This window comes from Empidonax traillii, unplaced genomic scaffold (genome assembly GCF_003031625.1).
Source record: "Empidonax traillii isolate 1590-97213 ecotype Southwest subspecies unplaced genomic scaffold, ASM303162v1 scaffold113:size1526484, whole genome shotgun sequence".
In the NCBI taxonomy this organism is placed as follows: Eukaryota; Metazoa; Chordata; class Aves; order Passeriformes; family Tyrannidae; genus Empidonax; species Empidonax traillii.
This window is the reverse complement of record NW_020955306.1, coordinates 804,569-831,850: the sequence shown is the minus strand read 5'-3', so window position 1 is coordinate 831,850 and position 27,282 is coordinate 804,569. Positions and strand designations below refer to the sequence as shown.

Here is a 27,282-nt window from a genome sequence, read left to right as displayed (position 1 = left end):
GTGATTTATGAAGGAATATAAGTTGTTCATAAATACATAAAAAACTTTAAGCCTGAAATTTTGCAATAATCATGAATAATATATGCAGAGAGGCCTAAATAAGTTCAAAACCTGGAAAATGCTGGGAATGAGGTAGGGAAAACTACCCATGATCTCACAGATCTTTCTTTCCATGTAGATTCTGGCACAGCTTTTATCAGTTTCTTGTAAGTTCAATTTCATGTGGACTATGAAATTGACATTAAAATTAACACCTCCGGTGCAGGAGAATCTACTGTGCATTCAAGGAAAATACATTTTCTGTCAATGACTATCAGAAAAAATTATCCATAATACCTGATCAAAATTCTGGTTTCACCAATTATCCAAAAATAGGTAAAAATTTCAGAGAAACTACTTTTACCTCTCTAAACTGTTGAGAACAGTAGATTACCAACACATCATGCATTCATTTTTACTTTAAAGTTATTAAATGCTTTTGTGTTTTATTTAATTTTAAACAAGAGATATTTACATTTTTCTAGTGGAAAAATTAATCAAGATGACTAAGCAAATACTGAAAGTTTCTTGGAGTCTCACAATCACCGAATGGGTAAGGCTGGAGGGGACCACAGTGGGCCATCTGGTACAATCTCCTTGCTCAAGCAGGGTATGTTAGCCTTCTCCACTGTAATCAGTGAATTAGGTAATACTGTGATCAGTAATTCATAAGAAAATTGACACTAGAGGAATGTCCAAACTGCCAGTGTCTACCAATTTATAAAGTGCTGATTATTTATTCAACATTTTTTTTTTCATATATTATGAGCTATTGCAAAAATTATCTAGGAAACCAGTTAGAACTAGAAAGGACTGTTAGAATGAAGATTAAAAAAAAAACACGTCATAAATAAAAAATCTGATAGCCAAAAAGATGTAAGGACAATTCTGTCAAGTAGACATTCCTGTAGGCATACCTGAAAAACAGAAATGTTTGAATGAATATTTAAAAACAAACCACAGAATCACAGACTATTCTGAGTTGGAAGGTAAGAGCATGATTATTTTTTCTGATAAATCTTATGCTGTTTTAGCTATCTCTTCTCCCACATAATGTCTGTTTTCATATTTATGTATTTACACTATCTTTCTTAGAGCCCTACTGTCTCAGATTTCCCATGATTTACTATAATATTAAGTAAATAAAAAATTCTGTATCCCCTCTGGCCCCCCAAAATAGATTCTACTGTTGATGGAGAGAGAAGAACACTTAGGTAAACTATGACCTAGCTGATTACTAGAGTTAGGATTTAAAACTGAAGGGAAGAAGTTGCTTTCCTTCTGAAATCTACATACATCAAATAAAATTAAAAGACTGAAAGGTTCTTCAACAAGAAACTGAAAATACGTTTTACATAGGCAATACACTGCACTCTTTGATAATTACAATTAATGGTTAAGAGGCTTGTTACAAATATAGTTCATTTTGCAACTAAACACAATGAGCCTTAACAAAACTAGATCTCCTGAAAAGTATCTACAATCTCTCCAAGACACAGTCTTGGTCCTTAATTCTACCACACTACTTGTAAGACTGAAAGGTAGGATCCTGAAATATATTACTCCTTTTCAACAAGTAGTATCTATTTAGCAATAGTATCTATTTATTCTTTCTCCAGTAGCTGGTGCTCAGTATAAGCATAAACTGTATGCAACACAGTGTGGTACCAACAGTACCAAGCTGTTTTTTAAATGCAAAAGTAATATACTTTTTTTCCTGACATAAATAAGCTTCATGTAGTGCTGCTGTCAATTCATTAGTGTACATAATCAGAAGCTACAGACTAACAAAGAATTATACAGAGCACCTGTGTACCTAACCCTTAATTAATACAAAAATCAGTTTTCCAGCAGACCAAATGGTATCAAAAGGAGATATCAATCATATATTAAATTAAAAACCAAACAAGCAAAAACCCCACCAGACAACATAGGTTTCCATTCAATTTTTTGTTGTTTTGAGATATACATATGTATATATATTTATATAGTAATCTGATACAAGACATTATTGAAATCCTGAAATTGATATTCACATTTGCATTATGTGGAAAAAACCCACACAGCTCATGTCATTTATTTTAGTGATTTTATCCAGGGAAAAGGGATGATGACATGCATTTTGAGAGCTACATAACAATGAGGATATTTCCAGACAAGAATACTGAAGAATGAAGTATCAATAGAAGGAAGTGGTGAATAATAGCAACAGGAAACTCCCTACTGTGGTGAATGGGGACATCCATCTGTTGATGTGAATTGCCAGAGGAAGGTTTGCTGTTTGCTGCATCTTAGACAGAATAAATGCCCCCACAAGATTTCTAAATTAGAAAAAAGGTATGAAATCTATAACTATTCCTCCTACACTTAGAAAAATTTGCCATAATAATTTGCCTTTTTTTTTTTTTTTTTAAGACTATTTAAAAGTTACAAATATCCTCTCTATCAAGATACTGGGAAACATCCTAACATTTTCCTCTCTTCTCCCATAAGATGAATGTGATAAGCGAGAGCTATTTACTTACTGAAAAAATTAATTATAATTAAATTACCAATATTAAATGCTCCATCAAGTCATTCTTTCTTTAAAACTTTTACTGTTTTTTAGAAAAAATACTCATATTCTCTCCTTTTATATATAGTCAACCTATACGTACATAGATAATTTTATGCAGACCTTGTAACTATGTTACAGTAAGAGCAACAGTAGAATAATCTTATTTTCCAGCTCTATTTGTGACCAACACCCTCACCTCTGGCTCACTTCATAAAAGCCCTCACAGTACAGATCTCCTGGCTGTCCTAATTTTCCATGGACTTCAGCTCCTCCTGTTCTAGCCCCACTCCAACAGCAGTTCTAAGTTTTCTCTTTTGCTTAACCCTACCCCAAATTTCTGTCTCAGGCTGGGGCAGATAACCCCACCTCCAGAATTTCTGTCAGCATAACTCACAACCTTGCCTGCTCTGTGTTTCCTATTTTTAGAAGCTGTTCAGAGATATTGCCCTCCTACTTCCACGGCTGTGCTGTATTTTAAAAGCAGTGCTCATGGTATAAAATGCAACAACATCTACATCCAAGGTCACCTACCCAGCTGCCCCAAAAAGATGCTTCGCTAAATTACTTCAGTGATTTGACTCTGCAAATATACTATATGGCTTAAGAAAGTCCCCTTTTCCTATGGTCTTTCAGATTATCCAATATCAGCCTTCTATTTGGGTTCCATTCTAGCCTACTTCCTCATACTAGCCACTTTAAAAGTTTCCCAGTTCCTTGATATTGCTCCTAGGCCAAATACATTTCATTCCTCCTTGTACAAATCTGAAGAGAGCAACTCTCTGATTAATTCCTGATCACAGAAAATAATGTTGAAGCATTGGTTCCAACTTAATTCAGCAACTATTTGCTCATAATATTAGGCAACCTTTAAGTAGCCTTTGACTGGAAGACTAATTTTTAGTAAAGGAAAAGACAAAAACACTCAGATTCAAGTGCTTTCTGTGCTTCCTGTTATTACAGAGAGACTGAATCTAAATTCATTTGAATGCACTGGGCATCTTTTTGCAACGCCCCCTCTACTGCAAGCTCTTAAAATTATCATTTTTTTGTTATGTTTAGCAAAATATTGGTGCCTAGATAAGTATGACCTGACATAAAAATGGCATGTACAATGTGCCCATTTGCTATATTCATAAATGCAAGTGATATTTGAGATGGGATTAATATTACTTCTCAAACCCCATTTCCTTTTTTGCCTAGAGATGAACTTAGTAATTAGAGTTCCAACCAAGTTTAATCTAAATGAACATTACACAATGGATTAGGTGAATTTAAAGTGTTCTCTGATCTCAGTCAAGGAAAGAACTCACATTTCAGCTAATCCCTTGAAGAATACTGCTTGAAATTTATAAGGGACACACATCAACAAAAACTCTCAAAACTTGACAAGCCATCACTCATGGTGAATGAGAATTCCAGTGTGCTAACAAATGCCTCATTGCTTTTGCTACTATGCATGGAGAGGTTGAACCTTTAATCCACGAAATAAACAACTAAAAATTCCCATATTGCCTAACAATCAACTGATCTAAGAAAGGCAGCTCAAATCAATTTCTTTAAAAAATAAAAAAAAATCACACCTTGATATTTCTGTCTCACTACCAAGCAAGGGAAAGCTAGAGCTCTTGACATTTACACCAAAGGGTTTGCTTTGTTTGCTTTACAAACAGTAGCATGCTTTTCTTGCAGTTGATTGGATTATGACAGAACACAGCAGGGGTGACAGTGGTAATAGATTAAACAAACTGTGTTAAAAAACCTAAGTAAATGGCAAAGATTGTTTTAGACAGAGGGATTACAGCAATTATTTTTCCTAATTTAATTTGAAATCTCAACAGGCAGCTGGTTTGGAGCATTCTTAAACAAAATTATCTGAAGCAAACCATGAACTTTCATCCCTTAATTTGCCTTGGTGATATCTTAGCTTTATGGCTAGTGGAGGTGGGGGGGAGGAGGGAGTGAAAGACTGCTCACTGTGTGCTTTAAGGTTTAATTCCAGACATTTTGCATTTTGGATGATATTTCAAAAGAAGTTGTAATAGGCCTCTGCTGAGAACCTCTTTTTTTTTTTTTTTTTTTTTTTTTTTTTTTTTTTTTTTTTTTTTTTTNTTAGTTTTTGATGACTCTTGAAACTTCTTACTAAACTCTGCTTGATTCCCTTTTCATCCAAGTATTGTTGCAAGACTGAAGTTGCACAGTGTAAGAGTTTTATGATCTGAAGTTCGTTTACTTTTGTTATACTGCACTTATCTGGGGGCGGGGACCAGGTGTGTGTGTGGCTTTTTGGGTTTTTTCCTTCTCAAAGCCAATACAACAATTTCCTTTCCAAAACAAGGAGCACAGACTATGCTCTGAGAGACATAAGACTGATTAATGCAAATTTTTTTTTTTAATAACATGTTAAAGAATAGATTTGTTGGTTTGTGTGCCTATGAGTAGAAATTCATATACAGACTTTATTGAAAGCAAAAATGAGCTTCTATTCTATGGAAAGGAAAAACAAATTAAGTTTTTATTCTTAAGTCTCCGAGCAATGACAATTTATCATTTACCGAAGATAATTTTAAAATATGATACTTTACAGATAAACAGCATAATAATTTAATTTTAGTTCAGAATTTAACAGCTTGCCCCCCTCTTTTGCAAGTAGTTATCTATTGCTGTGTGTTTGATAAAACTGTTAGTTATTATTAGTAATTAATTCAGGGACTAGAATAAGCCATAAGCCTTTCTAATAAGCACTGTGAAAGGAAGATGATAACCCTTCATCAAGAAACATAGGGATTTTTCAGAAGGTGAATGCAGACATGGAGAAATGTTCTGATAAAACAAACAAACAAAAGTAAATAGTGCAATGGTAAATCTTTCCTTTTTTTTTTTTTTTTTTTTAAATTAGATTTTAAGTTTTATTTGCTGTACAGAAGGTCAATACCCCTATTGTTTCCAACTAATCCAACTTTTCATCCTCACTTTATATCACCGAATTGAGCCAAATATATAGCTAAATAAGGAACTGTCAGGAAACAGAAAAATCAATAGTGGTCAGCATGACTGGAAACACTCAAAGCAAGTTCAAATTGTAATCAGTCTCAAGAATTTCCTAGTCAGTATTAGTATTACAGGCTGCAGATCAGAGCATTGTTCCATCCAGTCGATGAGAAATTATTAAATTAATAGTATTAGATATATGACAAAAATTCTAATTGATAGATTGGAAACTAAAATGCCAATTAAAATTCTTTCAGTTTACAATACATTTTTGATAACAGCTAATGAATTGTACCTAAAATACATCAAAACTGAGAGCAATATTCAAAGCCTTCTACATTTAACTGGGAACTTCACTAGTTCACTTATTTTACAGATGAAAGCTGTTGACTTTTTAGATTAATAGTCAAGGGATGCTGGGAATAGGATGTTTCCTGTAACTTTAGGTCTCTACAAATGAGTATATCTAAGATTACCAGAATACTAAATAGTGTGAAATCACACTAGAATTGGTAATCATTACTTTTCTGTAGTCAAAACACTCCATACCATTTTAAAAGTGAAAGAAATGTTGATGCTTAGCCTTCAGCTAAATATAGTATAGACCATTGTCTAAATAATGCTCTCCTTTCAGAGTAAGAACCTGATATGCAGCTTTAGTCACTTGATCTAGGTAAGCACTTATGTAAGATAATTTCTCTAGCAGAGTGGTCTGATGACAAGTGCCTGTTGCAATAGTTCTACTGTTTTCAATACAGTTTACATGGCATCTCTTCTGTTTTATCTGAGCCATATCCATAATAACACACTATCTTGGTATTTTGAAGTTACAAATGTTCCTGAAGAATCTTCTGGCACAGAAGATTCTTAATCAACTGTTACAATACAGAGCTTAATTCAGGAACTGGCCCAAAGCTCACTGACATCAGATTTCTCATTGCCTTCAGGATATCACTCATGCTGTTACTCGGAGAGATGCAGTACATCACTGATGTAAGCAACGAAAGTTTTGTGATTATATCCAAAAAAGGCACTCATCAATTTTTCCTAAGATTGAATCCTTTGTTTAAAAGTAATCTGAAAATGCAATTCCTCAGCGGAACAGCACTTAAGTGCCAGACTGTTCTCTCTAAATAAGACCAAAGACGAAATTGCTATTACACATTAAACAGAAAAAAAAGAAAGCAGGAAAAAAAGAGAAAAAGTAGGGAGTATGTGTGGGAGGAAAGCGTGGGTTCTCTTCCTACCTCCCATGAAAGCACTGCTTCTTTGTTCCAGAAATAATACAGCTGTTTTGTATATGTTATAGATGAGTCAAAAAGAAAATTCCATCTCAATAGCCACACTGAAACATTAAGTCTGACCTTTTATTTCACACACATATGTTAGGAAGCAAAAGTACCTAACCATCCTGCAAAGCTGTATGAATATAACTGTGTCCTAGACAGTAGGCATGAAGCTACATTTATTCTAACACGAGATGTTTTAGGCACCTTCTTTATTGGTAGAATGTGACAAGAACATTTAAATCCAAGAAACTTAATTCCAGTTCCTCATGTGTTTTCCCTTCAAATGCATGTAAAAAAAAATTACTTAATCCATTTACCATAGAGTAAACCTGAAACTCTAGATTACTACATAGCAATGGATTTCACAAGCCTTCAAGGCTTGCACAGACTTGTACCTTAATATAAGCAGTGATTACTAACAGTCTTGCTGAGTCTGCAATGGAAACTGTTCATAAGTACAAAGGTGCTAGATCCTGTATAAATAGAGCACCACTTATGATTTTTCACATCTAAAAAAGAGCATTTTATTTTCAAAAACAATGAAAGAGAATGATCTATTTTTCAAATCAAACCTCTTCCCGAATTAGATTGTTAATTTTTAATTGACATTGCTATCTGTATCCATCTAAGGATAGAAAGAAAAAGACTATTTGCACATTAAGTGAAAAATGCTTGTACTTTAATGTCTTTAAATTCAATTTTGTACATTATACCTGTTGTTAGATTTAATTCTTCAGTGGTTTGATATTTTTTAAAAAAATTTTAGCCCAAGTTGATTTTATGTGAATGAATAATAAGTAAGCATACTAGCAGAAATATTTACTTAAACAAGAAAATAAGTTAATGCTAAAATATAATAATGAAAGGAAAATTCAGGATATTTAAACATATATTGAAAAATTAAATATTAATAAACCTTTTCGAGGGTGTTTTTTAAAGCTATACACAGCAAAGAATTAATTTCTGGTACAGAACCAAATGGTGAACTGACCACACTAATACATTATTAAGAAGTAACTTTGCCCTAATTTTGGGTTTTCAATCTTAAATGTGAAAAATTGTTTGTTTAAAAGATGCAATCATAGAATGTCCTCAGTTGGAAGGAACCTGGGCAGGGACACCTTTGCTAACCTCTAGCAGAAAGACTGCTTCATGTATATAAACACACAAACACACATATATTCACGTAAGTGTGCACACGTGCACTTGAACTCGTGCCTCATCTTTAACTCGTTTCCTCACTAGGTTATGCTTTCTGCCAGTAGCAGAAAAACAGGCTAAACAAACCTCTAAAACGATGCCATATTGGCATGGTATTCCTTTCACAGAAAATCAGTTTGCACAGATATGTTTCAATATGCCCAGACATACTAAACATACTTAGAAAACTGAGTTTTCACCTTTCAATTGTGACAGAATGTCCTTAAATAAATAGCAATTGAAAAAAATCATGTTCTTGCTTGGTCTGTTCATTGCAAAGCATGTAATGAAAACAGAGAAAATATTGGCAAGTACAACTCAATGCTGCTTAAATATCTTGTTGGAAGCCAGCATGGGGGAAAATAAGTTAATGAAACAGTAGACTTTTCCATCACTTTCCAAATTAGCTTTCTAGAAGAATAAACATCAGATGGAACCTTGATTTTATGCAGTGTGAAAAATTATACTTCATGTTGGACAGTAAGAACATTCACATTAAATACATAATTTCCAGAGATAAGACTAAATATGAACTGAGACCTGATTTATGAAAACAGTGGAAAGAATAGTTAAGACTTTACAACAATTGCTGCTTAAGGAATAATGCAGAATTCTTTCCTTACTTTCTAACTACCTGTCAGTTATAGTAATTTAGACAGGGAAAAAAATATGTATATCAAAAGTAATTTTTAAAGTACTTTTATCAAAGTACAAGTCAGATATGGCACAATTATCATCCCATTTCACTCAGTCTGAAAATTGCAACAGCCTCTCAAACAAATGAAGGATTGAGACCAGCCAGCCAGGAACACTCCAAATTCTAGATCTAGTCTGAAAATAATGAGATTTTATCACAGGAAAATTAACTGCATAAGTTTCCACTCTATAAAGTCATTTGAGTTCTCAAATAATTCAGATGTTGTTTTTGCAAAATTGCCTAATGATATTTTAAAGCTCAGCCTTGAGGCTTCTGATATCAAACTTTATAAAAACTCCTTTAACACACTAGAACAGATTACTGCCTATTCTGTAATATATAAAAGCACCACAAAGTTCGTTTTAGAGGCACCTTTTCCTATGATAGCTGTGCAAAATACACAATACTTCTGGGCATCTTAAGTGAGAAATTAAATAGAAAAAGTCACAGTACTCAGTATAGCCATTCAGGCTACTGGTTATGCCTGATAATTATTATTTTTTCTGCAGGATTCAGAGGACAATCAGAAGACATTTTTTGAGTCAGGTGAAGAATATGGGACAGAATAGATGATCTTCCTACATGTACCTGAATTTCCTGTAAGATTATCAGAGTATCACTGTTTCTATTTCATGTATGCACTAAGTGAATGAAAAAAGCAATTATAGGTAAGCAACTCTGTTGCGTTTATAGTTGCACACTATAAAGTAATTTCAGAATAAAGATTTCTGGAGAAGGTTGAATCTTCAATGGGACATAGCTCTTAACAACCTGAGCTTTTAAAAAGACCATTCCATCTTAAAGAGCATTTAAATGTTTACAGTGATAGTAGAAGACTTGATTTATTCAGAAGCCTCACTCACATCAGTGGAGCTTCCTTGACCTGAGAAACAACAGGTAAGGAACCATTCATGATCTCTTAAAGAAAATAATGCTCCTAAGTAACAATACATAGATTGCTGTAATATACAGTGTAAAACATCTATATACTGCGAGAGAGAATAGAAAGCATTTGTTTTAAAAAATGTTTAAAGATTTATTTTTTTTTTGCTGTAGTGCAAAATCAATAGCTGGTAACTTATCTTCAGCAGTGTAAAAAAGAGGAAGAACAGAAATGCCTCTGCCAAAGACACAAAATGTTAATTTAGCCTGTTTTCCTTTTTATATAGAGATACTTCTCTTATTACTGATGTTCTGATAAGTTTTAAGTACCAAATGGAGTAATTTTTGTCTCATATCCCACAAACTGGTATATGAATTTCCCTCATTAACTACCAAACCACTAGATAATGTAGAGTAAGAACACATTCTGCACTTCAGCTAGCTGAAATTATTTTAAACAGCACAGAAGTTACTGCCTATAGTGGCATTTGTAAGTCTACAGTGCACACCAGTGGAATATAGTAGTACACGCATTTTTTCCCACAGTTTTCAGTCTAATATAAAATTGCTTTTTAAATATTCCATCTTATTTAACTTTCAAATGACCAGAAAAGCATCTCCTACAGGAATTTTAAAGACAGATATAACATTTTGAGGAAGACTTGCAATGAGTCTAAACAAGAATGTTTTATTGTGCATTTTATAAGATTAAGTGATCTTTCTAAAACCTAAAACTTTACCAGTCTTACTAACTACAATTCTGTGTTTACAAACATCAGGGCAACACACAAAGGATTTGCTTTGTTTAACAAAGAGTCCAAACAGCTAACTAATCAAACTCAGATACACTTTTTGTGTTTCTCAGACTGTTGGTTAATTGATTCACAAACAAAATTGTATCTCACAAAACAGGGTAGTTGTTTCTGGGAACATTTAACAAGCAGTTATTGATGTAGAAATGTTCATGTTCTTCAGAGAACCTAAATATTCCTAGTTTTTCCAACAAATACTTTAACCCCAAATATATCTAATGTCAAGATCATTTATTTAATAGTTTGCAGACTTGATTTTTGCCCTTCTGTGGAGTCTCATACAAACATAAGAATAAGTTAATTTTATACTGAGTAATTGCTGTACTCTTTTTTAAAATATCAAAGGGCTTTACAGCTGTTAATATGTTACTTTTAATATATATGGAAAGCAACTCATAGAAAATATTAATTGATTTAGTATCCCACTAAGAGCTAAAAGTTCCTCTAGGACTATAAGTGAAGCTTATTAACTAGACAGTACATACAAAATGTTTTTGACAGCTAAGAAATGCAAACATAAATCTCAGTTTAAGATGGGACTTTATGGACTGAATATTGTGTAACAACCCCATAAATAGGTCTTTTCAAAAGCTCTAAAGGTATCTAATAATCTTTGATACTGGTATCAATCTTAGGCCACAAATTCACAATAATTTTTAAGGTAGTCTCCATAAAGTAGAAAACATTTTCCCTGCGATAAACACAAAGTATAAGGAAGATACACTTAATTTCAATTTTCCTTCCTGGAAAAATATTTGGCAGACATAAAGTCTTCATTCACTAGCTCTCTAAAGAAAGCCAAGACACAATTTTCATTTTTTTAGACAAATAAGGGAAAACTTAAGCCCTAGTCTGTAGTGAGAAGTTAATATAAGAATAACCAATTAGGACTTGGTTTGAAACTGTCATAATGAAAGTATACTTGAAATTAAGGATAGGCTAGAAAAAGTAAAATGAATGAAAAATTCTGAATGTCCTTAGAGAAAGAGACAAAATGATATTCAGTAAAAACAGGTGACATCTGACTACTTGAAAATAGAGAGTGCTGTCAAACATAATCAAGATTTGAACAATGAGTTTCTTAGTGTTAATCTTAACTTTTTATTTTATTACTTAATGGGAGAACAGAATTCTTATAATAGAATAGGAAACTATCAATTGTAACACTAAATGCAGCTTTCTGATATATCTGTTAAAATTATCTAATTTATGATCCCAAACAAATTCAATGCAGTGTCACACAAAGCTGTCTATAGTGGTCATGGTTACCATGAACATAAATTGCCACTTTGCTACTTTTTTCAGTTAGCTCAGTGCATTGAAAACTTATTTACAATTTACAAACATATGCAGAATGCATAATTTTTTAAAAAGATGATCATCAAGATCACCAAGGCTTTCTGTATTTAGTTTGTTCCAAGGAAAGTAAATACTCATCTTTTAACAGAAAGTAATTAGTTACTGGGAGCACTGGTAATCAAGTTTTGGCAGCTGTGAAGTTTCTATTATTCCACAAAATCTCTCTAACTTCCAAAAGGCTAGAAGAGCTATAAATTCGTAAAAATTATTTAGTTTGCTATTGCACTGTCGCTTGCAAACCAAGCACTTTTTTCACATTCCCAGTGGGACTGTTAGGCAATCTACCAAAGGAAATAGCAGATTAATTTAGGCATAACTAAAATCAAAAAGTCTTACTCAAAGACATGAAAATAACCCAGATGTAATGATTGATCTGTTATTAATCTAGAAATTCCTTTGTGATTTAATATTGCAGGTGTGTATAGGAATCAGATTCCATGCTTAGCCTGGTACATGTCTGCAATTTATTTCACTTTCAAATTTTTCACTGTCAAAAATCTTGCATGGTGCTCTAGCATCCATTTCTCAGCAGTAATACATAGTGAATGATATTCACAGATGTGTTGTCAGCAAGCAAGATTTGGTTTTTTTTCAGTAAAGGAAGGGTTTTCACTTAAAAAAAAACGCACTAATCTAAGTAATTTCATTCACAGTCAGATTTCATCCATTAGTCAGATTCACCAAGACCAATGTTCTTCTGTAGTTTAAAAACTAGAGGTATGTCTTATAAATCTCAGAAAATGAATAGAATGCTCAGAATATCACCTCCTGTTAGCAATTAAAGCAATTGAGCATGTTCCCCCCAAAAAAGCAGCAACACATGTATGTATGCACGCACATGCATACAAATTGCTCTCTATCAGTCTCCAACAAATTCTCAGCAAATTTTTACTTCCTGTTTTGTTTTTCCTGCTGACAGCACTCATAAAGTACAAAGATTACATTTCTTAAGCAAAACAATTAACTAAATCTAGACTTCCTCTGTTTTGCAGAAATAACAAGCCAGAATCCTTCTTAATGAGCAAGCAGCAAATAGAGAACTAAAATCTGAAGGAACTCAAATATGAGAGATAGATGTTAATTTGTTCCTGCATATGTTCATCTATGAAGGAAATTCCATTTACAGATGCATCAGCTTTTAACTAGAACTTGGGATTTAATAGACTGCTTGAAATCTTTTCCAAAACATGAAAGAAAGCTAACTAAATTCTCTGCATTATTCCAAATCTGAGATGTTAAATTTATAGGAAATTTTAAATTCACTATCTATATTTAGTTATAAAGACACACATTTTGAGTTTTGTTGGATCTAAGAGGTCCTCAATTCATTGTTCTGAAAGTTAAACCCTGTAAACTGCAACACAAATACTTCTTAGTCTTCTACTCACAGACTGAAATGAACATTTCTTTCCTAACACCAATCCTACATAACCAGGCAATGTTCTTAAATTACTCTTTTGAAGGCTGATCTTCTTCATAAAAGTACACTGCTTTCTGGCACCAGAACTCCACCAAGAGTGCCCTCATAAACTAAATCAGTCTCGTGACAAATCTATCAGTTCTTCTGAGCATTAGGACAAACATTTGTTGTACTTGGAAGATCCTGTACTTCAAGGCCTGCCAGCTTTGGTGGGCTCCTTTGTTTACCTCTTTGTGCTGTCTCCCATGATCCCAAAAGTTCCCTGACTAAGCCACTGTCCTGCTTTCCTTAGGTTCAGGGTCTATACTCTGCTGCTCATCTTTCTGACTTCCTTCAGGACCACCACCACTGCTATTTCAAAGTTACTACAGACAAGGAAATTATTCATCATCACAACCCTAACTAGTTTCCTTCATATTAGTCAAGAGTAGATCCAGCTATGCATCACCACTGATTGACCCTTTCAATACCTTCCACAAGAATTTATTTTGAAATCCTCCAGAAGTCCCTGTGATTGAAACAGCCATGTTTCCTTTCTAGTAGCTCTACATTCAGTCACCCGTGAGAACTAGGGTCTACAACTCAGAGTTTTGGGTTCTTTAAACACTTTATTTGATTCCCCATCAATGGGTCTGTAGCGAACTCCTACCATAATGACACCATTATTAGCTTTTCCTCTGATCATGAGTCACAAGTCTGATTAACCCCCATCCTGCTGGAGACCTTAAAAGATCTGAGCTGCTTATAGATCCCATCCCCTCAGTCCTTCCTTGCCAGTGTTTCTGGAAGTTCTTCATAGTACTCCAGCTGCATGAACTTTGCACAGTACTTGAATTGTTCCAACAATGTTACAGTCCTATAACCACATATAGCTCTAATTTCTCCCGATTTTTTCCAGAGTGTGTGCATTTCTTTACCAATGTTTGAGACAGGTGTCACTGCACACTGTTTTATCATTCCTGAAGTCTTTCTTGTTCTTATCAACCTGAGCCCCAAGCTTTCCACATGCCCACCAGTTCTTCATTTAACTATGGTCTGTAATGTCTCATTGCCTGCTTTCCTAGTTCAAAGCTATCCTCATTAGGTTAACAGCTTGTAGGATCAAGGAGACAACAGCTAGGTCCCCATAACTTCAATTCCAGAGCCATGTGATAATTCTCAGTACGCCCCCAGCTGGTGTCCATGTGGATGGGTAGCAGTGTGAGGACAGGATAGACCTCAGCAATCTGTCTGCAGTAGTCTGAATCCTAGACCACAGTCAGCCACATAGCCCTCAAAAAGGCAAGCTGAGGGCACGGGATTTCTCTTCCCATAGGAGCCAAGCCTCCTGCTACTGCCACTTACTGCTTCTTCCTGATGTTAACACATGGTTTGGGTTAAAGCTGGCTCTGATGCCTCACCAGTCGTGGCTGTCTTCTACTTTTCTACCAAGCATTTGAACCTTTTGAACTGATCTGGAAAAAGAGCCCTCCTCCATTTGCTAGAAAACATAAGTTTCCAACCCTCCTACTATGGGCCTCTATTTACCTTGAAACTCACAGTCTCTGGCTGCCCCTCTCGTGTGATTCAGACTTTCTTACCTCTTGGAACCCTGTGATGATCCAGTTAATCTCCTCTTTGCTTTCCCTGAACCTGCCCAGCCTGCTCACTTCCTCCTCCAGCTTAAAAGAAACAACATATTTCCTTAGCCAGCATCCACCTCTTAGGCAGGGATACTTTGTTCTCTTGCCTCAGCCTCCTGAAGGTATCAGGCACTGCCTGCAGCTCAAGGCCTGGGGACTTGCATCCTCCCTCAGCGGGTCCGAGCTGAGGTCTCTGCTGTGCCAACAGCAGTTCTCCCAGCTGGCATTGTGGACCATGCCCCAGGCTGTGCTGCTACAGATGCTGCTGCCATCAGTGTGTTCCCAGCTCCCTCCCACATGCAAACTGTTGGAGAAACCAGCACTCCCCACAGACATGGGACTTGTTCTGGGCTTGCCAGCTGTACCTGAACGGGGACTCGGCTCTCCCTAGGCAGGATTTACCTCTCTTGGCCACAGCCTAGATCTCAGGGTATCCCCACCATCTCTGAGGATGCTGTCTCCCCTTCTTGCCAGGTTGATACCCCAACCATGCCCACTCAGTACCCCAGGGGCTATGTCTTCAGGGTTCCTGAACACCCGCTTGCCTCACCTGGGCCCCTTGTCCCTGAACACAAGCTTAGCTGGCCCCTGATCATGGCTTACTGTACATCAGAGCCACTAGCCTCATCACACATGGGGATGGGACACCAGAGCCTGCCTTTTCCAGCTGGTCCCTTCCCGTGGAGCCACCCCAGTGCCACTCTCGTAACTCCCCACACCAGTGCTGCTGTGGCTTCACGCACCATCATCAGGTCCCTCCCCAGCAGACTACACAGAAAAATTATTGATAAATGCTGGATTTATCACATTCATAAACCCTGGATACAATTTTACTCTTAGCTACAACACAGAAAATCAGAAGTCTAAATTCTCTTTCTTATTCCATGTGAAAAGGGAGCCCCTGGTGGTCTAGAGGGTAAAGGCGCTGCACTGTCACTGCAGAGACCCAGGGTCGATTCCCAGTCAGGGCCACTCCCCGGGCAGATGGAGCTCGTTAGCACTGTAAGGCAATCCATCTACGTCCTGAGGACCTCGCTGCCACCGTCCAAGCGTGCTTGGCCCCGACAGATGAACCTCAGGATTAAAGGGTGGGCTCAGTTCCGCGCACACTGTGTCTCACCTAAAAAATCCAATGCGCAGGCTGGAAGGTGTAAAGACCTTCCCTGGTTCTTCGTTTGCAGAGACTGGCCATTACTATTCCATGTGAAAATGATGTAGTACCAACATACCTGTTTCAGGCTTTCTAGTTTGGTGTGCCTCAGTTCTTCATATTTCCATTTATAAAGAAATAATTCATTTTCCATCTTTTCCATTTCTTTCTCCAGAAATGCATTCATTCTGAAAAAGTATTTTAAAGTTCAGCATTGCACCATTTTTAAGCTGACAAAAGACAAATTACTTTGAATATCCTTTCCATAGCTTGAGTTATATTTTGCTGCCTTTATCAATGCTATATCTTGCTTTTATTAAAAACCTATATTATCATTACATAATTATTCCAAAAGATTTACGAAAAATAATAGCTACAGAGAAAAAAAGAAATACAGTGGTATGGAATTAATATTTTAATAAAATAAAATTTTGAGATAAACTGAAGAAAATTTGAACTTTGACTTCAGTTAGTGGTTCAGGTCACCTAATTTATGGCAACATAGTGAAGATCCTCAAAGAAAGGGTATTACATCACTTTTATTTGGTATAGACAGAATATTAGTTTAAACATACATATATAGGAGAAAATATACAGTATGAAGACAAAACAGAAACTAAAATGATCAACCTTAGATGTTAAAAAAAAAAATAAAATACTTATATTTCAGGTAAGATGCTAAGAATTTTAGGAAAATGGAATATTTTGCTCAGAAGTACTAAACCTGTAGAATGAAAATAAAATTGAAACAGTTTTAAAAAAAATTCCAGTACTGGCAATTAAAGAAACTTTTGTGCCAGATTGTAGTTATTTTCTATTCTGAGGCTAATGGAATTTGTCAACCTTTTTACTAAAGGTGTATTTGTCAGGCTAGACTAGAACTATATTCTGAGAACATTTGGTTTCAAATTCATCTATTAAAGCAAAGTGTATTGATGGGTTTTGTCTGGGGCATTTCTGTGCAGCACACTGCAGGCTTGCACAGACATAACAAGAGTTACCACTGACTGGACTGGCTCAGGTCCTGGAAGCAATGTTAGCTGCATTAATGAAGCAATCCACTTCAGTGAAATATCTTCTTGTTCTTGAACCAGGTATCATCTTTTTCTGCCTAGATTTAGCATATCACACATCTTCTCTAGCAAACAGCTAGAGCTCCCATAAACATTACAGTCATAAAATAAACACCATCATTCACAAAGCAAAGTGGAGTAAGATGTATTTCATTCAATTCAACTCAACATTTTTTCTTCTAAAGTAATAGAATATCTCATTGGAATGATATCATGACTTCATTGGGGAAACAAAAGAATAATTAAGTGGGACATTTAATACAGTGGAAAGGGTTTAATACTTTGACTTTATTGAATGTAGCGAAAGTCCTTAGAAATGGTTTAATCTGAAAAGTAAAAGAGGAATGTCCAGTATGAGATGCTTATTTAGAGGATAATAGCTTTATTTTATGTTACATTACCTCTTAAGTGAGATCAGGTACCACTGATACTGCTAAATGAAACAGCTGATCCTGACTACATAAAGTCTACTATTTAATAAAGAAAATAAAAAGTGGAAGAAAGGTTATAGCAGAGATCAGTGAAGCAGCATATTACTAGTTAAAAAGACCAAGGTCGGAGCATTTTAATGGCTCTTTTAACCAGCTATTTTAACTCCTTATTATGTAATTAAATAACATAATTACACAGAATGATTGAGGTTGAAAGAGACCTGAGGAGGTCATCTAGTTCAAAACCCCTACTCAAGAAGGGTTGCCTAGAGCTGGTTTCAGGTCCATGTTCAGATGGCTTTTGAACCTCTCCAAGGATGCAGACACAGCAACCTCTCTTGAAAACCTGTGCCAGTGCTCAGTCACCTCACAGGAAAAAAAAAAAAAAGCATTTCTTGATGTTCAGACAGAACCTTCTGTATCCACTGTCTAAGTCTACCAATCCAGCTCTAAGAAATTCCTCTTTGATATTATTAACTATGAGTGTAGTTTGTGAACTTTTGATTTTAGAGGAAAAAACATTTTTAAGTTCAAAATGAAATAAATTACAATCTTAAAACTAGAAGACATTTAGATGAGATCACTGATCCAAAAGATGACCAAAGATAACTACCTTAGGCAAATTATTATTTAATGTGTTGGACAACTCATAAGGTTTTTAATTTTCACTTATGTTAGTGAGACCTCAAATATGTATTTGATATGAGCTATTAGTGCCGAGCAGAGGACGTTGGTGTGTGATTTCATATTGCAAACCAAATCCTGACATTTTTTGAAAGTCAAAATATAAACTTTCATCCCTTAGTTTTATTTTTTTCCTCTTTTCAGATCTTCTTTCTTTTTGTATTTTGCAAAGCCTTATCTGTGCAAGTAACAGTATATCAGCATTACTGATGATAGCTCTAAACTGAATGCAATAGGCATAGGTCCTCTCAGGGTGAAGACACAAAACATCTTATAGGAAGATTAGATAGGTAACTAGGGGCAAGTCCAAACACTGGATATGCTTAAGATGACTTGACTTTGGAAAAAAATGCAGACACAGTTCAGAGTACTGCATGTAAACCAGAAAACTCTGCTGGGTAGTCCTCTGGTCTATGAGTAGTATCATACTGACTGCCAAAGTAACCTTTGGCCTTGGGGTTCAAGCTGTCTGTGATCTGCTTGCTTTAGATGAAGCACAGCTGTGTGTGCCCTTGGCTCAAGTTCACTGAGAAAATTGTGAAGTTGTGAGGGAAAAGCTGAGAGAAAGTACTTAAGCTAGAGCTGTGCAAGATAAGAGAAGTAAAACATGCAGAGGTGAGATTGCTGAGATAGACATTATTAACAGCTCCAGAATCCAGGAGCAAAATTACTATTATGGACAAGAATAAAATGTAAGAGGGAAAACTGGGAATCTGAAGATGGAAAATCAGCAAAATCAGTCAATTCCATCGAGCAGCAGAGATCAACCCTTTCTGAGCCAGCAGATGACAGCCTGCCCAATGAATATTCACCAGCTATCTCAAGAGACCAGTGGCTATGGTAACACTTCTCCAAGTAACATTATTCCTAGCTATTCACTGTGTGCATTGTCAAATAAAATTGCTTCATACTGTGAAGTTGCGTATATTCTGCTAATATAACATTTTTACACAGAGGAAATGCTGCCTAAACTGACCTAGAGCTGGAGTTGTTATATCAATGCCTGCTGTTATGTGGAAATCACTGCTCTGTGAGCATTTGCTGCCTGAGGTTGGCACAGCCACATATTTATTACATGTTCTAGATATGCCTCAATTCTTACCCTGTGCCAGTAAATTTATTTTTTATACCAGTCAGAATACATTCAGGCATAAACGGCAAATGTGTGTCTCTGAAATACAGTTACAAATCAGCTAGAGAAGCATGTGAACAAACAAAGCAAAACCAGAACCAGTAGGCAGAATGATGGTTTATAAAAGTTTTGCCTAAAAAGTGATTAAAAACAAGAGTTGAAAAATTATCATGTTTCAAAAAGAAAATTATTATACATACATATTCATATATGTATCCTTGATTGCCATTGAAAGATGAAACACCTAGGACCCTTCATGTCTCAATCAGAGAAAAATAGATATGTGAGGTATTAGTTTCTTAACTCACACATATATATACATATATATATATATATAACTTCCACAAAAAACCTAAACACTTTTTAAGGAGAGAGAACATACTTCTGGTCATCTTCTGCCATATGATTCACGTAAAGAATTATTGTATGCTTTCTACAGCTATCTATTTTCTATAACAAAACACATTAAATACTAGTTGGAAATTTAAAGGAACAAAATTCTTCAAAAAAGTTTACCATTACACTCTATGAACTGAGACTGTTGCATATATTTGCAACAAACAGAGTTTTCTTCATTTCAATTTTCAGATTAACTTCAACTGACTTTGAAATTACAATCACATAGTCACTATGCTGAATTCTCTCTCTAAATTTTTATCACAGCCTTGTAAATAGCAATGGTTAAAGCTTAGAAATGAGAACATACGAGCTATAAGTGCAGAAATCACCATATCTATATTAGAAAGTGTCTTAAACCCCTTTATTTTTAATAGAGATTTCTCCAAGTAGGATGTATTTTGTACTTACTCTCTTTCCTTCTGTAAGATTTTCTTAATCTCAGCCAAATGCAAATGTAAGACTGAAACATGTATTAAGTCATTCTCAGTTGTCTTAGCTTTAGTGTCCAAACTTTTTTTAGGTTCCTCCAAATAGATACTGGGAAGTCCATCAGGGAAGAAATCAGGGGGCTTTGGAATGATTTTTTTATTGTGATTGCTTTGGTTTTTGTTTGCCTCTGCATCCTGAGAAAACAAAAATATGACATCTGAGAAAAACATAAATGAAGGGGAAAGTCTAAGATGATTCCTGCAGGGCCTATCCAGACTTTTCCTGACAGTTAAGTCACATAGGAGAAAAAAGTTGAATCACTGCAATTTTGTGACATGTCTCACACCTTCTAATAGAAGCTTCATATCCAAAAATATTTCTAGTGTGTCTTTACTAAAGAAATAGATTCCATTTATCATTTGTTGGATATAACTATGGTGAAGATGGAATCCTGGAATTAAAGAAACCCAGAATGCAAGTTATGCATATAAATAATATATTAAGAAACTCTGCTTTATAGACTCAAACTTTTAATGTAAATTGTGTTGGTTTTCTCATAAGGAGCAAAGTATATAAATATCTATTTTGAAGATACATGTTTTGCATAAAAAAATCAGCAAAACTAATTAAACACCTAGGAAAAATAATTAAAAAAATACACAATTGTTAGGAAGACTGAATGTCTCTTATAAGCAAGTTTCCTTTATAAATATAATTGTTTTACCACTTCTGATGAATGGTGTTTAAAAGCTAATGTCATTTTAGCAGATTACTAACAGTTCTATTTCATATCACTCTGTTCTTTTGAGTTTTTTGAAGAATAATCAAAATTTACATCAGAAAATACTAGAAACCACTGTTTTCCATTCACATATAATGTTTCAGCTTTTAAGTAGAAATTACTTTATACCAAAGAGAAATAGTTAAAATATATTTAGTGTTATTTCCTTCATGTGGCACATTTTTCTGCCCAAAAATATGAAAGACAAGCATTTTTTTCCAAAATTTGTTCTCCATAATAACACTATACACTTTTTTATAAACACTTTTTTTCAAATTTCACAGGAATTTAATATCATTTATATGCATTATTGAGTGAATAAAAATTCTGAACAGAACACATTCAGATCTAAAATCCCAACAATTTCCCTTAAGTAAAAAATTTCCAGTGTACTACAATCTAGGCAAAACCATTTTTATGCAATATGAAAAAATTACCTATATCTACAACTGCTGTCTATCAGACAACAAATACAGTTTTGACATGATGCTGTCTATGGAGAATTTACAATGCATGCCAAGGCACAGAAATAAAGGTGGTGAAACATGCATAAATAGTTCCATTTTTGATGAATAGAACTTTTGTGTAGAACTGAGAGCTGACTAGACAATGCCTGTACCTGACAGTTTAGTTATATGCCACAATTTAGTTGCCCTCCTTATCAAACAAAAATTCTTGCTAATTTGCAGAAGACTTTGCCTCACCTCTTCCCATGCTTCTGAAGTTCAGAGAGAATTAAATGGCTTTATTTTAGAAGCCAAGAATCTAGTTTGGTTTTTGTTGGAGGGGAAAAAAAAGTGAGTACACAGATCATGATGAATTCAGCCAACAGAGCTAATCTGTTACTATAAAACATAAGAGTAAGAGCAATACTCTTGGAGAGAATAGTCTGCCTCTGTTACTTAAGTGTTTAGTCAGAGTGCGTGGGTATGAACTGTTTTCTGTATTTCTCTGTATTAAGAATATTTAGATTGGTGAAGAAAAATGGTTTTGCCAATGAATGGATGAGGCAGCATTTTGGTCAAAATGCTTGAAAAATCCCATATTCTGCTGCTTCTTCATGAACCAAAAAAAGATTCCCCATTCTTTACCTTCTTTGTGTCTTCTGTCGCAGGAATTTTGATGATTTTGCTCAGTTCTTTCACAGGTTCTGTCTCCAGAAATGTTAACAGGTTTCCGTCTTTTTTACCATAATATATTTCTGAGCAACTGCATTCTGTTTTCCAGCCAGTTCCATTTTCTAAGTTTTCCTTCTCACTTATTAAATTTTGATTTATTTTTTTAAGCATACTTATTTCTTTTATCGCACTGTCTAATTTGATTCTCAATTGCCTTGCTTCCTCTTGGGCTTTATTTCTTTCTCCTCTAACTTTGCTCCATTTCTCTCGCCAGTTAGCAGTGCAATCTGACCACCAGCGCATGGTCTTCTCCATTTGGGCAGCTCTGGCTTTGACTTCTTCCAATTCCTGAATTTTTACTGCTTCAAAAATTTCCCAATCACTGCTGTAATTCATATGCATATATGTATAATGAGATGAATATGGGTAGAAACTTTGAGATGGCAGGTTTAAATTACATAGATGGTCACCTGGTTGGCAACCTCCACCTAATTTATAAGGTTGTCTTGGTTGGGTCCCAAAAATGTGTGTCTCCTCTATTTGTTTCTGAATGGAGCCTAAGTTCATATTTTGATTCATCATCTAATTTCACTCCTAAAAAAGACAAAGACAGACAATAATTTATCTTTACTCAGATTATATGAATAACCTCCAACAGTAGGGTTTTTTTACTACTATAATAATGAGTTAATTTTAATAATGCTGTTCATGTTTTAGAAATGTGCTTAATCAACAAGAAACAGCTATTAAAAATCTTTTATGTAATACTTTTCTAGTACAGTATAAACAGACGTACTTATTACTTGGCTAGGAGTTGCTAGCGAAGGAAGTGTCATTAAATAATCATTGTGCTGTCAAAAATTTTTTGAATCGAAAGAAACCAGACAAAAGCTTTCTTCCTTCAAGACAAGATTAAATTGAATCAATATATATTTTAAATATCTAGTAAGAGGAAATTATTTGTCTAGAACTACAAACAAAATTCATTTGCTTTCTTCCCCAAACTGTGGAATTTCATACTAGGAAAACTTACCTTGTAATTTGCATACATAAGGAAAAATGTGATCAACACCCCCCCCCCCCCCCCCAACCTCTGGATTTTCTTTGTTTCATGAGAAAAATCAAGCATTTTTACAGGGAGCTTTCTTTTGTTGTCTACATTCCATAAGACTTACAAGTACTATATTCTTACAATATTCTTGAAAATGCAGCACTATCTTACTGTACTGTACGGCCTACCTTGTGATGATATGACTCTGCTAGCAAATCTTATTACTTTCCTATTCACTATTTAGCTTTTCAATTTTTATTACTCATTTGGCCAGAGGAAAAACAGTATCTCAGAAATTGCTTTCCCTCTCCTGTGCTGAGAAAATGCTGATGTGGACAGTCTGTAGAGGCTAGTCACTTATACCTCCTTGTTTTTACCCCTCTTGTTTATCTTAAAAACAATAACAAAAAAAACAAACAAGGAACAAAATACAAACAAATAAACAAACAAACCTAAAAAGCTTGCTATTTCAACAGAAGACTAAGTTGTTTAAAGTAGAACAGAAATTGCTCTTATATTCCAATATCCATTTGTAAAAAAAAATCATGTTTATCTGTTACAGCAATTAGTGTTCACACCTGTATTTGAAATGTAGAAGGTCAATGCTGCAAATAAAATTCTTAAGAGTAGATAGTTTTGGCACTGAGATTCAGTCATGTTTCACTTCAGCTAAATAGATGTTTTTGCAGGTTTTGTTCCAATTTTCCAGCTGGTTTTAACTTTTCCATGATTTCCAGGGTATTTATTTACAACTTGTTAGAAGCTTATAGAGAACTGTTGTAGTGAAGTATGGATATGAGAGAAGGAAAAAGATAGTAAAGCACTCCAAACTCCCTTCAGCACCAACTCCCACAGCAACACTACACAGATGTAACACAGCTGCTGCCAAAGCTTCATCAAGGTTAAGTCTTTTTTTTTGTTTCTTGACCCACTTCCAGCTGCTTAATTTGAATATGCCTTATCCAAAATACAAAGATATTGCCACCCACAATTTTGTATAAAGCTCAGTAGAGCCAAAATGACTAAATATTAAACTCTTGCAGTAAGCTGTTAATTTAACTTCTGGGTTGTGGTAAAGCCTTTGTTTCCTAAAATTTTAATGAAACAAACAAACAAAACTACAGTAAATTTTATATATATAATAATATATATAAATATATTACATAATGGAATAAACATATAATGAAATAGTTTAAACTTTTGAGGTTTTAAATTTTTTCTTAATTTTTTTTTCCAAACTATCTATATCTACAGAAACGTTCATTACACTCTTCATAATCAGTAGATTTTTTAATGGATTTAATTAGCAGCTTTGCATATTCACTAAAAGAAGGGAAAATTTGGGGAATGCGAAGTTTACAAATCTTTGGAGAGATAAGAATGGAAATATTTTCCTTTAGCTGAAACTGTGAAAGACCTGAGAAACCTTCATGAATCAGAATATCTTCTTGCTGTGGTTTCATTGTGGGCGTGAAGCGATTTAACTGTAACCGACTGAAAAAAAGAGCCACTTGTCATGAATTCTTGCTCATCTCCACTGTGATGGCTCAAGTGCTATTGAGGCTGGGACACTACCAGTCAAATCAAACTTACAGTAGTAATATTTGAAGTAAGCTTGTACAAGCTAATAGTCTCTTAGCCTTCTAATAGTTTTATGACAGGCTGAAGTTTGACTGCACTTTTCATCATGGATAGATGATTCCAACTCGGTACCTAAAATTCCCAAAAAATTAAGAATTAAAAAAAGTTGTTCCTTCTCCAGAAAACAGAAGTGCTGGCTCAGTCCAAGGTGATAAGGAAAATGAGATGTTTCTATGAGTCTTAACTTCCCTATGTGCTCTTCAGAAAATATAAAAACTGTTTTGTAGAAATCCCCTTTAAGATTACAAGACGTAGAGTGATATAATTTTTTCATTACAAGACACAGATCTCAACATAACCCATTTCAGTGGCTGGCTGACTCAGGATTAAAACACAAGATAATAGAAATATTTGTTGGTAACAGGAATTATCTTAAAACTATGAATTATTAAGATATGTGCTCATAACTGTTTTTAAAAAAGTAGCCTAAAATATTTTTCTTGAAAGGAAGAAAAGATTTAAAAATTAGAAAAATGTGTTGATCTTTGTAAAAGTTCTGAAATGGTCAAAAATCTCACTTTTCTGAGGGGATGATTAGGATGTGCCTTTTTATTTTATTTTCTTTGCACTTCATACTGATCTACTCTTTCATGTTCTTAAAAAATATTGCACTAGTGCAATAATATTAAAAACTAGTCCAAATGAAGAGTGTTTAATACTGAATCAGTTGATACTGAATCTTTAATGATCCCCATAGTTATCGTGAAATATTAAAAAAACTCCCTCTCTTCTCTGGTACAGAATCAGCTCATAGAAAAGTATTTAATTGTAAAACTTCATATATCTACATTGAACTCAGAAAGGCCTCATCTATAGAATATCCATATATGTTCCAGGGGAGAACAAGAATCATTTCTAACTTGTATGTTAAAGATAATTAAAGACGAAAGTTATATGTTAATATTATTGGACAAGGATCTCTAAACATCAGAAAGTCTGAAAACTGACAAAAAGAAACCTGTATGCAGCTAGTTTTCAAGTTGCTAGTTTGAGTTTGTGGCACCAGACTAGCTAGCACAGAAAATGGAGCTCAGTGAGCATAATTACTTAATAAAAGATAATTCAATGGAAAGATAAGACAAACTTAAAGAATTGGATGAAAGTGGGGGTTTTCTGTTCAGTGAAACTTTCTGATAGCTCCATTTTTAACAACTGAAGGATAACAAGGAACACAAATTCCCTCTTAGAGTACTTTTTCTTAACTGCATAAAATAAGTATAAAAAAATATGTGAAGCAACATGAGAGGGGTGGGGACAGTATGTTAGAACACTGACAGTTCTCAGAGAACAATAGAAGACAGACATTTGGTGAACAAGACAAGGAACATAATTCTAAACCACATTTCATTGTATTGAAACCTCTCCTTATTTATTTAATGATCCTGAACACCAGTAAGAAAAAGAAGAGCTATTGATTTATTATTGCCAGCTATTGTTATAGGCAAACAGAAGCATATTAACACTTGGTAGCACAGTTAACAAAATCACCATGAGAGAAAAGAAGTATTGTGCTTTCCCCTTAATACCTGCTCACTGAACTCAGCTTTTTCAGTCAGTTCAGTAGCTAGGGCAGCAGCTTGAGGATAATTTTTCAACACCGTTTTAGTAGTTGCATGACTTAATCCTTGTTTACATGTCTCTTAATTATTAAGACCTCATCCAAACTTTTTTAAAAGGCATTTTGTCTTTACAGAAAATGTCTGCTACAGAGTCAGCCAGGTAATTTTTTTTTATCTAATCTCTAAATTTAATAGGACAAAATGAAACATAGAAACTGTATGTGATCTTTTGTAAGTGCTCCTAGAGAGTCAGAATTTTCCATAGTATTGCTGCAGTTCACCATTCAACTGAAAAAACCCCAACAAAGGCTTAGAGAAAATGGCCAAGGGTGACAGGGTCATTATGGGAAAAACAGAGGGAGTGACTGACTCTCACTCCCTGAAAGCTTGGCTCTTTGCTAAGAGCTGCTAACTACCAAGCTATCAATTCAAGAAAAGGAGATCAAATTATGCATGGCTGTTCCTGTTGTGAAGCTGGTTTTGATTAGTAACCCTTAAGGGTTCCAACCAGTGGCTAGAGAACAGGACAAAAAAGTATTGCTAAGTAAATGACTGAAATTCATGGAAGAAAAAAACCACCACTCTGGAAAGTGATTTACAATAAAGCTCAATCTGAGAACATATCCATAAAAACGTATCTAGTTATCTGATCCCTAAAAATCCTGGCAACAGAGAATCAAGTAGCTGATCATTTGAGTAGAAAAATTTTACACAAAACTTTGAGGCAGAATGACTACCTGGTTACAAGAATGGCTGGGATTTAAAATTTATTTCAATAGGCTATCAAGGTCATTTCAACAGGAAAGGATGCCCAGTGGCAAAAGTTCTGGCAAAACAAATCGTATATTCATGCCATTTTTTTGTCAAACAATGGTACATCACATCACAAACATTCTACCAATGGCAGGGAAGGTAAATTAATCTGGGAAACTTCTCATGTGTGTTATATTGATCCTTTAGAACAAACAC

General features: G+C 34.7%; 1 protein-coding gene across 1 annotated transcript in view; it reads right to left on the bottom strand.

Annotated features, from left to right (window-relative positions):
* Positions 1 to 27,282, bottom strand: part of CCDC102B (coiled-coil domain containing 102B) — a 146,589-nt gene that overhangs the window by 106,684 nt on the left and 12,623 nt on the right. Inside the window, exons 2-4 of the mRNA XM_027882879.1 lie at positions 22,036 to 22,656; positions 20,143 to 20,357; positions 16,095 to 16,203 (exon numbers count right to left, since the gene is read on the bottom strand). Coding sequence (XP_027738680.1) covers positions 16,095 to 16,203; positions 20,143 to 20,357; positions 22,036 to 22,644 — 933 coding nt within the window. The 5' untranslated portion in view covers positions 22,645 to 22,656. The remainder of the gene's footprint in view (positions 1 to 16,094; positions 16,204 to 20,142; positions 20,358 to 22,035; positions 22,657 to 27,282) is intronic.